Source organism: Leucopleurus acutus, assembly GCF_964270905.1.
Source record: "Leucopleurus acutus genome assembly, chromosome: 13".
In the NCBI taxonomy this organism is placed as follows: domain Eukaryota; kingdom Metazoa; phylum Chordata; class Mammalia; order Artiodactyla; family Delphinidae; genus Leucopleurus; species Leucopleurus acutus.
This window is the reverse complement of record NC_139155.1, coordinates 16680645-16693344: the sequence shown is the minus strand read 5'-3', so window position 1 is coordinate 16693344 and position 12700 is coordinate 16680645. Positions and strand designations below refer to the sequence as shown.

At 46.2% G+C, this 12700-nt stretch overlaps 1 protein-coding gene across 1 annotated transcript in view; it reads right to left on the bottom strand.

Moving 5' to 3' along the window:
• Positions 1 to 12700, bottom strand: part of ALPK2 (alpha kinase 2) — a gene marked incomplete at both ends in the record, with an annotated part of 115820 nt that overhangs the window by 86481 nt on the left and 16639 nt on the right. Inside the window, 2 exon segments of the mRNA XM_082853600.1 lie at positions 2 to 152; positions 157 to 229. Coding sequence (XP_082709726.1) covers positions 2 to 152; positions 157 to 229 — 224 coding nt within the window.

The following is a 12700-nucleotide window of genomic DNA, read 5'->3' as shown; positions in this document are numbered from 1 at the left end:
TGCTCTTTCTCATCAGTTTGATGTGTGCTTTCCTGCTCACAGGTCTCACGTTTGCAAACTGTGTTCCTGTCATCTTTCGGGTTAAGAGAGAGCTGTTGATTCTCTGACGGACACTCCGCTTCCGTGGATTGAAGCTCCACTTCAATGGATCTTCACTGCAGAGCCGCAGATCAACCCCAAACAGTTTTTAGCAGAGATTTGATAAATAGCAGCGTCATTTTGGGTACCGCTAGGATGAAGAGAAGATACAGGTAAGTTTGCATGCCTACATTTCTTGCCTCATGGCACACACAGAAAATGACCGTGGTTTTCCTGCACACTCAAGGAGATCTGTGGTTCCCCTAGGAAGGGGTTTGTGGTCAGAGGCAACTGGCTGAGATGCTCAGCAGTTTCCCTTAAGACTCTTCACGATCTTACCCCAAGCTGAAAATGCTATGAATTACTCAGATGAATGGAGAAACGTTTTATATTCTAGTTTCGTCTTCTCTCCTTTTATTTTAAGTCATTCTATGTTATGGGAGTTTGAAAAAGCATTACTTTCTGGAGTAAGGTATTATACACAAATAACTAAAGTACTCTAACTCCTGTAGTGGAATAGTATAAGCAGTAACTCTTTTTAAGACCATGCTAAGAAGGCATGGTTCTTGCCAGGAGGCTGTATAGATGATACCATACTAGGATGTGTATGAAGCATAGTGCCATTTCCTCTTTAATTTAACATGATTCTAAAGCCTAAATCACAGCCATGAACCCCTCTGGTTGGAAACCAATGTCCACATGCCATCCTGACCAAGACCTGCCAGGTGTTTGGCTTTGGCCCAGCAGGGAAGAAACCGAATCCTGGATCCCACCAAGCCTGCTCTCCCTCCCTGCTCCACGAGGGATGGTGCTCGGTGGCTCCTCCCTTTCTTGACTGGAGCCACATGGAGCCTGGAGCCCGACCTGCTTTGCTGACCTTTACCATTAAGACCCTTATCCAGGCTCTGCAGTCCCAATAAAAACTTGTTATACTTGCTTTATATTTGCATTCTTATTTATCTCACTGGACCTCATTGTAATTGTAACACTGCTGATCTCACGCTATGTATTACCCAGCTCAGAGGCAACCACTTTCAGAAGGCAGGAGCTGAGGGTCTGGCTCAGACTTAGAGATGATGCTCAGACCTTTACTGACTGGTGCACGTAAAAGATGCACAAACATCTAACCCAGGAGGGTCAGTGTTAGACGCTTACAGCTACGGGACACCGTCTTCCTTATCCTCTCTCTTCCTTACTGGAGGGACCTCACTGTCTCCTGAGCTCATGTGCTCGTAAGCCCTCAGTCGTTGGGCGCCTGCTCACATAGGCCTCATTTTCAGAAATCATAGACTGATTCCAATTTTATTAATACCTTGTTTCTTTTGGTAACTTGGTTCCCAAGTAGAAGACATTCAGGGGTGGCCGAGGTTGGCCAAGCCTGACCCAAAGCTAATCTCTGGATTTGCCCTGACCAACAGCCTGGGGAGACTAAAATTTAGGGCAAATTTCCAGGGGAAACAGTACCTGCTCCTGTCTATTTCACAAAGTTATTCTGAGGTTCAAATGAAAAAAAAAATCAATGTGAAAGGACTTTGTAAAGCAGAAATTTTATGCCACATGTACTCTGTAAGAATGTAAAAGTGCTAAAATGATAATTACGTGATGTGAGAGAGGTATTAGCTAACGCTACTATGGCAGTCATATTGCAATATAAACGTATCAAATCAATATATTGTACACCTTCAACTTACACAGTGTTGTAGGTCAAATATAACTTAATAAAAAAAAAAAAGAAAGGATGAGGCAGTGCTAAGATCAGGTTATCGCTGGTTCTCAAGAAGTATGAAGAAGAATTATCAAGGAACTCCATTCAAAATTCTTGAATCAGAATCTGAGTAAAGGGCCTAAGAATTTACTTTTCAAGTTCCCAGATGCATTCTGCTACAAACTGTCCTTGATCCACCCTTGGAGACACCCTCATCCTCATCACCATTAATTAGGCTTAGGTCTCTTCAATTAAAGCTGAGGGAGGCATGAAGAGAAAATGACTTTTGCATGAGTTTCACATTGCCCACGTCATTCCCTTTCTGCCCCTTTTTGATTAGCTCTTGGAGATCTGGCCTCAGTCGAGAGCTTACAAGGGGTGTGAAACAGCACCATGGGCTACTAGAAAATCCCAATTGTGACTTCCTGATTTATCCAGGCCATGATCCCTCTGCTGGACAAACCAGTTATCCTGAAGGTACTATAACTTGCGTGGGAAGAAGGAAAAGGAAGAGAGGAAAACAAGACCAAGAGGCACAAAGGACCAGGTAAGAAAGCAATAAAGGAGGAAATAGAGATGATTCTCTAGAATCAAGGAGGGAAAACAAAACAAAGTTGAGAAAAATATGGAGAAGATAAATGAATTAAATATACTTAACTTCTGAATGACTAGATTAACAGATCGGGAAGTGTTATGATTTAGTAATGTGGGACTTTATGGAACGTGTGTTTTAGCGGATATAAGATTTACAAGTCATCCTGAGTACATTAAAGAGGAAAAGGAACTGGATTAAGTATAATTAACTTCTCACTGGCTAATAAGTGCCTTTGAGAGAGTTATGGTTTGCGGTTGGCATGCCCTAATAATTATCTCTAAACATCCTAACAAGGAGGTGGAGAAAATCGGGCAAGGAACCCAGCCTTTGCTGAATACCTCCTCTATTATACAGTGTGCTAGCTGCTCCCTGTCTGCAAAACTGAGGCTCCAAGGAGCCATTTCCCCAAAGTGACAAAGTAGGTAAGTGGTGGAGCTCGGATAGGAGACCAGAGCCTCTGACTCTGTTGCTTGGCTCTGTGAATCCTGTTAAAAAACGGACATTCAGAGAAGGGAAATGATAGCGTGTAGAGAGAGATCATATTTGCAAATAAAATCTTTCTATTCTAAGTTTTCATCTTGATGGGTCAACTGACAACAAGAGTATGAACCAATATGATGGTAAGAGCTGAAGAAGGGTCAGGGAGATGGGGGAGACATCATGTCCAGCTCTAAAATGACTCAAAATCTACCAGGGGGAGATACTGCAAATTTCTCAGAGGATTTTGTGGGTCAGTTCTGTGCCAAGCTGTATGGTGCGGTCCAGGAGGACGAAGGGAGTTCAAAAAAGGGATTTCAGTGGTACCTGCTGAAATGGTATGAACGTAGCATCGGGGTTTAGAATCTTTGCAAGATGCTGGCAGAGTGTGCCCCACAGTGATTTGACAGGAATGCAAAACCATCCTGGAAGAATTTCCCTGAACAATTAATTGCATTCTCTCCTTGCATACCTTTCCTTTTGCCTGAAGGAGACAGCAGCCTTCTTCCACTTTGCTGTGAAAATCTTGCCTGAATACTCTAGGTTCTTTCTAAGTTAAACATTTCCATATCAGAGAAAAAGGGATGCATGTGACCTTAAGTAGATGGAGCTTCTTCTGAGCTTGAACCGTCTGGAATTAGCCTAAACCAGAGGTTCTCAAACATTTTGGCAGCAGGACCCCTTCAAACCCTCAAAAATAATTGAACACTCAAAGGACGTTTGTTTATGGAGGTTATATCCATCAATGTTGACCATATTAAAATTAAAACTGAGAAAAATCAAAAACATTTGTTTATCCCTTCAAAAATAACAAAAATTAACTCATTACATGTTTGCATAAATAATGTATTTTTATGAAAAATACCCATATTTTTCCAAAACAAAGTAAAATTGGAAGAGTGGTATTGCTTTACATTTTTTCATGTGGCTTAATAGAAAACAGCTGGAGTTTTGTATCTGCTTCTGTTTTCAATGTGATACACCACATTGTTTGGCTTGAAGTGTATGAGGAAACTCTGTCCTCACACAGATATGTAGTTGGAAAAGGAAGCAGTATTTTAATGGTCTTTTCATATGATTGCAGATAACCTCTTTGATACTACACAAAGATTAGTTGCAATGTGGAATCTGAAACCATACCAGTGAATTTTTCATACTTGTTACATAGAGTCCATTGGTCTGCACTGTATTTTACATACATCTCTAACCCATGTATGATTTTGTAACATCACGTATTAGTCATTTGGAAAAACTTGGTTCATAAGATCTCCAAATATTAATATGGTTCAATATACAATATTTTAAAGATTCCCATTCCTTAATATTACTACTGATTGTATAAGAACAATTTTGAACTATTGGGAAACTATCGAGCTTATAACGAAGGATACAAGTTTTCCAAATTTCTAAATTAAGAAAATAATATAAATATTCACTTATCATAATGACGTAAGTCAATTCTGTGCTAAATGGCATGGTAGAGGTGGAAGATGGAGGGCATCAGCAAAAACTGTGAAATAAGGACGCCTGGAAGTTTCCTCCTTTATAAAAGCAACAAGAACACTGGCGAAATTTGTCTGAATCAACTTTTTCAGAGCTCTAAACGTCAGCCAAAGGCCATGTAGGTAGCATATATTCAACAAAAAATGGCTGAATCTCAGTAAGAACAGTGAGTTTTTTGCAGTTTAACTTGCCCTAGTCCTCTCCCCCCATCCCTAGCTCCATGGCAGTCTCGGGAACCAAGAGCCCACAATCACAGTGAAAATTAGCAGCCTGGCAGCCACTGAAGGAAGCAGAACGGGTTGGAGCAACTCCAAAGCCCCATTCCCAGGGAATCATCACGATTTGACCTGTCTGGTGCTTTCCTGGAAGACCTCACTCATGAGACTGTCTTTCTGTGACCTGATTCAGAGCTCACCCAGCATGAACAATATTTTCCCTGAGGGCATTTGTCCAAAAAATTCAGAGGCGATAATTTAACATCATGGCTGCCTGCAGCAGTGGATAACAATCGTCGCAAACAATGGGCTAACCCAAACGTTGACCTGGGAAGGAGGAGGCTGGTTTCCATCCATGCTGGGGTGGAGGTGGGGTGGCAGGAGGCGGGGAGGGGTGCTAATTCTAGAAGTTCCTTGGGATCGCACCAACTTAGGATGGTTTTGTGCCTTGTGAGCGAGTGTTATAAATGTGAGTGAGAACTAAGAGCCCAGGGCGAGTATCCATAGGACTAATAACGCTATAAAATAAGAACATGAAGACAGGGGTTGGGGAACAGAATGTAACAAGTGCAATTAAAGACATGAAATCATTTTTTTCTTTAGCTACCAGTGCAAAAGACCTATCCAAACGGATACTTTTATTTTATTCTTTTAAACATCTTTATTGGAGTATAATTGCTTTACAATGGTGTGTTAGTTTCTGCTTTATAACAAAGTGAATCAGTTATACATACACATATATCCCCATATCCCCTTCCTCTTGAGTCTCCCTCCCACCCTCCCTATCCCACCCCTCTAGGTGGTCACAAAGCACCGAGCTGATCTCCCTGTGCTATGTGGCTGCTTCCCACTAGCTATCTGTTTTACATTTGGTAGTGTATATATGTCCATGCCACTCTCTCACTTCGTCCCACCCCATGTCCTCAAGTCCATTCTCTAGTAGGTCTGTGTCTTTATTCCCATCTTGCCGGATACACTTTTAAATCCCTACACTTCAGTCACCATCATCATCACCATCACCGGCATCATCCCCTAAGGGTGTTGTGTTTTCAAATGCATTATTTCATACATTTATTTATTCATGATTCCACTGGCACAAATAAAATAAGTTACTACTCCCCATCTGGACTGAAAAGCAGATTAGCCCAGCTCCTGTCGCTGTTCCTTTCCCCTCTTGTCTCCTGGAGGTCATTTGCCTGCTCCCCAAAAAACTCTCCCAACAATGTTAAAATTGCTGACGCTCAAACTGTGCTATCTGGCCAGGAGCCCTGAAGACAGAGTTCATAGGAGTGGAAGCTGAAACTACTGGCTAGAGGTAAGATTTGGAATCCTCTCTGAATTTCAGATATTATTCTATTTCATTACGTATTCCACCTTCCAGTGGAAGAAAACAAGATCTGGGAACAAGCAGTCTGCAGTGTCTCCCCGCCCCCTCCCTGAGCCATGCCTGGCCGTGCAGCATGAAGGGGAGAGGCTGGGCTCAGTAAATACTTACATGATGACATCCTTGTCCTCTATGCAGTCACAGCACCTGGTGAGGGTCATAATATTTTCTGACACTAAGTGTCTGTATTTTATGACTTGCCTAACTGCTGCTATCCATTTTATAAATTGACTTATTCAGAATAACTAAAGGAATAAGCAAGCCCCTTATATGCCCCAAAGCTATATTTATTATACAGATGGAAGAATTCCAACACTAGAAACACACAGAATTTCTTGAAATTTTCCATAAGCAGCTGGACATATTTCAAACCTGATGAGGAGATTCCTTGTACATGTACCAATTCATTTAGTTATGTATCCGACAGATGTACTGAGCTGCACACCTGGAGAGCTGAAGGGGTCCTTTGGGCCGTGCTGCTCCAGGGACTGCCTACCTCCCACCCACTCTGCCCACCGCGTCCCCTCTTTTGCTCTGTATCACAGAGTTGGCCCCTGGAGGCTGCATCTCCCCAGCTCCCAGGACCACCAGCTTTCTGCTGCATTTGACCAAAAGAAGGCAGGAGATGGGAGGGTGGGAAGACATGAGAAGCCAGCTTCAGGTGGCATTTCTAGCAGGCATTTCTACCCTCCTGTAGCTCCAGGTCCTACAGGACAGGCCCATCCGGAACTGGTAGCCCTGCCGCCTCCCTTTGTCTCTGCAGATAGGGGATGGCGGCTTCCTGCTGATGCTAATCTCTGGGGGACCTCACTGCCCAATATCAGCAAAAGTCCTTAAAAATATTAGCCAGCCGAATCCACAATATTTAGAAAACTGTATACATTCTAAACAAGTGAGGTTATCTGAGAAAAACAAGGCTGGATCAACACTCAAAAATCAATGAATATGGGGACTTCCAGATATGGCAGAGGAAGAAGTTAGTAAATCCCCTTTTCCAATAGCAACTATGAAACTGGACAAAACTGTCAAAAACCATATTAGGTTCAAGAAATTGATCAAAAGGAAAACAAATGCAAAACAAATTTGCAGCTAGGTATTTTAGCTGCAAATTCCCCTAATAAAAATGAACAGGGGCTTCCCTGGTGGCACAGTGGTTCAGAGTCCGCCTGGCGATGCAGGGGACACAGGTTCGTGCCCCGGTCCGGGAGGATCCCACATGCCGCAGAGCAGCTGGGCCCATGAGCCATGGCTGCTGAGCCTGCACGTCCGGAGCCTGTGCTCCGCAACGGGAGAGGCCACAGCAGTGAGAGGCCCGCGTACCGCAAAAAAAAAAAAAAAAAAAAAAAAAAATGAACAGTATTATAAGATCTCTGTCTTCACTATACTACACCACTACTAGCACACACACACACACACACACAGATTATGACCATAAGAACAGACAAATAGCTGGAACAGACTAGCAACCAGAAATAGCGTGAAGGATATGGGAATATATCCGCCTGTTTGGCTCCATCACCTGTGTAACCCTGCATTTAATGCTTGGTTGCTGTCTTTCTGGTTAGACCCTGACTGATACAGAGATGATTTATTTTACAGATTTTGGAACTGAGGTCCAAAGAAGATGCGACTCTCTTAAGTTACACAACTAAAAAAAAGAAGAAATATCTCCCACGTGTAAGGCACTGAGTTAGCTGCTGTATAGAAGATAAAGTTGTTAAATTCCTAAGCCCGCCTCAGGAGCTCCCCATCCAATAAGGGAAACGAGGTGTCTATATAAGCAGCTCCAGTACAGGACAGTACGTGCTAACCATTAAAAATCAGACCAATTATAGAAATTTGGGGGTAGGGGGCTGGCACATGAAAATGGTGTCCTGGGAACTTGAAAGCTGAAGCAGGTCTAGGAAATACACAGTAGGATTCTGGCAGGAAAGCTGGTACATGCCTGAGGTTGGGAAGGGGGCTGATCACTCCGGGCAGAAGGAACGGCCAAAGGTGAGAGGAGGTGGGAAAGCTCTGGGCCCTCACGGAAAACAACAAACCATGCTTCATTTGGAAGCCGGAGGTGTGCTGAGCTGAAAGTTAGGGCAACTGCATGATTTACTGTTGAAGCAGGACGCTTTAGAGAGTGAGGAGGGATGCAATTAATATTTACGCCAAACCACAGGCAGAAAGTGGGGTGGACCCAGGCCAGTGAGGACGAAGAGTTGCCCACCAGGAGGTGGGCAGGGCCCAGAGGGTGAACGATTTTCCATCCCAGACTGAAGGGTTTGGACCTCAGGCTCCAATTCACTGGGAAGCAGATCAGAGCAGTCATTTAGGGAAGAGTGGAAATCATTCTGTGAGATGCTCACCACATTGCACAGGGTACCAGGGTGAGGAAGGTGTGCTCCCACTCTCCTGAGGCCTCTGCTAAGCAGGAACACCCCATCCTCCCATGTGTCCTGTTGGACCTACGACCACATATGCCCGGCACACTGCATGGGACTTGAAAAGGGAGAGAAAAAAATGGGTGGAAAAAGACTTGTTTCCTTCCCTGGGGGAGCTACCAATTTTGCTGAGAGATAAGATTTTCAGGTATTAAGCAGGGAGCAGCATGTGGTTTGCAAACTCCAGTGTCATCATATTCCAAAAGGCACAGCTGAGGCAGTGAGCGCTTCTGGTGGATTGGAGGGGAGAGGTCAGGGTGGCCTGGATCTCAGGGAACGGAGCCAGGAGCGGGTAACCTGAGCCCAGAGGGGAGGATTAGACTTTGGCTAGATGGGGACGAGGCGAGGGCATTCCCGGCAGATGTATCGGAGCTGGAACAAGCAGGTCGTGTGTAAGGGACAGAGAAGAAATGAGCTGTGTGGGGAGAGGGCCCTGAAGGATAGGCGCTGTGGGTTGGAAGCACAGAATTCTGCTCAGGAGAGAAGCGCCAGGGAAATTCTACTTTTCCTCTTCACTCAGGTGCAGTTCTGAGCAGATCGGGGAAGCAGGCTACGAAGTCAGTACAGTGTATAATGGGTAAGGGACAGACTTAGCGGCAAGCCTGCCTGGGTTCACATGCTGCTCGTCCACCATGTTATACTGGACAAGCTACTGAGTGGCTCAGGACAATAAATAGGCCTACGCCAGGGGGTGACATGAGGACTATGCGAGTTCACTCCTGTAAAGTGCTTAAAGCAGGACCTGGCACACACGAAGCTCTAAATCGGTAGTTCTCAGCTCTGACTGAACCCTAGAATCCCTTGGAGTGCTTTAAAAAAATACCAGTGCCAGAAGATTTTTAGGGCGGTGAAACAATTCTGTATGATACTATATTGGTGGATAGATGTCACTACGCATTGTCCCAAACCCGTAGGTTGTACGATGCCGAGAGTGAGCCCTGATGTAAACCCTGGACTTTGGCTGGTAACGACGTGTCAGTGGAGGCTCATCAGTTGTAACAAACATCCCAGTCTCATGGGGGACGCAGACAGCGGGAGAGTATGCGTTGCGGACAGCGGGTACATGTGGAAACTGTGCTTTCGGCTCCATTTTGCGGTGAACCTAACACTGCTCGAAAAAATAATCTATTTAAAAGAGAGGGGCTTCCCTGGTGGCGCAGTGGTTGAGAGTCCGCCTGCCGATGCAGGGGACACGGGTTCGTGCCCCGGTCCGGGAGGATCCCACATGCCGCGGAGCAGCTGGGCCCGTGAGCCATGGCCGCTGAGCCTGCGCGTCCGGAGCCTGTGCTCCGCAACGGGAGAGGCCACAACAGGGAGAGGCCCGTGTACCGCAAAAAAAAATAAAAAATAAATAAAAGAGGGAAAAATATACCAGTGCCAGGGCCCCCCCCCCAAAAAATCAATTAAGCAGCATCTCAGGGTGAAGGGCTTTGCCGTTGGTGTTTTCTAAGCCTCCCAAGTGACTGTGATGAGCAGTCAGGGCTCAGATAGCGCTGAGCTAAATGAACGTTAGCTCCGGGCACCTAGCGAAGGACGTAGGGGAGCCAGTAAGTGGATGGCAGAGGAGGGATCTCAGCCTGGCCTTGTCCGGGGAGTGGTTTCCTGGCTTCCATTTGACACAAAAGTGCTGAGCTTCTGACAGCTTTTCTTTTTTTTTTTGCGGTACGCGGGTCTCTCACTGCTGTGGCCTCTCCCGTCGCGGAGCACAGGCTCCGGACGCGCAGGCTCAGCGGCCATGGCTCACGGGCCCAGCTGCTCCGCGGCATGTGGGATCTTCCCGGATCGGGGCACCAACCTGCGTCTCCTGCATCAGCAGACGGACTCTCAACCACTGCGCCACCAGGGAAGCCCTGACAGCTTTTTGAGCCTCTGGGACCAAATGCAGACCAACCAGACACTCTGAACAAGAAATGAGCTAACTGACTTCAGAAAGGAAAACATTTCATGGCCTCACTGCCAACAGGCTTAATTAACAGACGACTGACCTCTCTTATCCAAAGAAAACTCAAGCGTAGCCGCAAACAATCCCCACGCGCCTCACCAACAGGCCACCAAGCCAGCTAGGGTCCCAGAAATCTCAAGGGACATTGTGACAATACAAAGACTCCTAGATTAAACTGCAAATCCACCTGTGAAAGACATGGCCTCTTGAGAGCAGGACAGAGAAGAACGTATCACTGGACATAGGCTCGGAGGACCCAGAGCTCTTTCATAAAAGCAAGTTAGCTTAGAATTCCGAAGGACTGATACTGTTAGTTTATTTAAATACCCAGCATGCTCCAAAACAGACCTCGATTTTCCCATCCAAACCCGCTTCTCATCTCAAAAAAATCTGCAGCTCCATTCTGCCGATTGCTCGGGCCGCACACCTTGGAGTCGGTCCTCTACTCCCCTCCAGCATCCGGTCCAGCAGCAGCATATCTGGTGCTGTCAGATGCATCCAGAGCCTGCTGGCTTCCTGCCACCTTCTCCAGGACCACCGTGGACCAAGCCCCTGTACCTTTTGTCTGAATTACCGAGTCGCTGCCTGCAGGTCTCCCCCAACTGTGCCCTGTCTACGCTATAGACAGAACATTCACCCCACAGCAGCCCAGCAGCATCCTTTTACCACGAAGCCAGAAGAGATCACTTCTCTGTTTAGAAACCCTCCTGTGTGTCTGCATCTCATTCAAAATAAGATTCAACGTGCATAGATCGTGGCCTCCAAGACCCAACAGTCTTGTCTTTGGGATTCTTCTCCTACGACTGTCCCCTCCCTCAACCCTCTCCAGCCACAAGGACCTTGCACAGTCCCACCTCCGGGCTTCCTTCTGCCCTTGCTATTCCCTCTGATGAGAACACTCTTCCCCAGGTAATAATCACGCCCCCCTTCCACTCCTGCCCATCGCATCTCTGCTCCCAGCAGCTCACTGGAGAGTACTTTCCTCCCCTGACACGCCTTCCCTCCCTGGCTTTCCTTTACTCTTTGTCACCAGACACTTTATTGGTCTGTCTCATGTGTGACTCCCCCTCTCATCCCTACTCCATGAGACTGGGGACTTCACTGTGCTGCTACTACTGTGGGTTTAAAGCCACTGCAGCAAGAGTCAACCAGCTTCCTTTCTTTTTTCTATTTTTTTTTTTTTAGCCTCGCCGTGTAGCATGTGGGATCTTAGTTCCCCGACCAGGGATCGAACCCGTGCCCTCTGAAGTGGAAGCGCAGAGTCCTAACCACTGGACCGCCAGGGAATTCCCTCAACCAGCTTCCTTGAAAAAAAAAAAAGTGGAGATGAAATTTGATCGGAGATTTGAACAGACAGGGGAAACTGTGATTATATGCCCGTCTACTGTTCCATCAGTTGATTTCAAACCTTCAGAAATAGAAGTTGGAGTGGTGACAGCCAAAATCCTAAATTCAGGATTCTTACAGAAGCAGAGATTGATATCACCTTGTTACACTAGCAGAGAGAGACTAAACATTGCAGTCAGTTTACCAAATGATGTCGCTTGCCCGTGTGTTTGGTCAGGACAGAACAACAATATGGAGGTCCCTGGATTGAAAAAGAAGCCCTCTCACTCCTCCCGCCTCCGAAGTGGGCAGGACTTTGTATAAACAAAAACAATGCTTTTGGAAAATTAAAATAAAAACAAACAAACAAAAAACCCCCAGGGTCTTGAACAGTACCTGGTATATTGTAGGCCCCCTATGAATTCTTGTTTTTCAAGGAAGTACACACGATCACTCCTTTTTGAGTTATACTCCAGCACGTGTGTTAGCAGATTTTGTTTTGGAGGACGGCCCTGGTAGAATGAGATGCGTGAGTGACAGGACGAGACCCCGGGGCCCTGTGGGGACATGATTCTTGGGTAATCCTAGCTTTGCTCCTAACCAGTTGTTAGAAACTTGGATGGGTCCCCTGATCACTCGGGTCTTGGGTGATATATAAAGTAAAGGAATTGGACTAGATCAATTGCATTTAACCAATTAAATCAGCATTTCTTGGGAGTCGCACCTGAGTATCAGTTTTTTGTTTTTTGGGGTTTTTTTGCGGTACGCGGGCCTCTCACCGTTGTGGCCTCTCCCGTTGCGGAGCACAGGCTCCGGACGCGCAGGCTCAGCGGCCATGGCTCACGGGCCCAGCCGCTCCGCGGCATGTGGGATCTTCCCGGACCGGGGTACGAACCCGCGTCCCCTGCATCAGCAGGCGGACTCTCAACCACTGCGCCACCAGGGAAGCCCCTCAGTATTTTTTAAGAGTTCCCCAGGAGGAATGTATAGCCAGAAGCGTGGTAATCCATAGAGCAGGGCCTCTCGTGCGTTACTGTGCACACAGA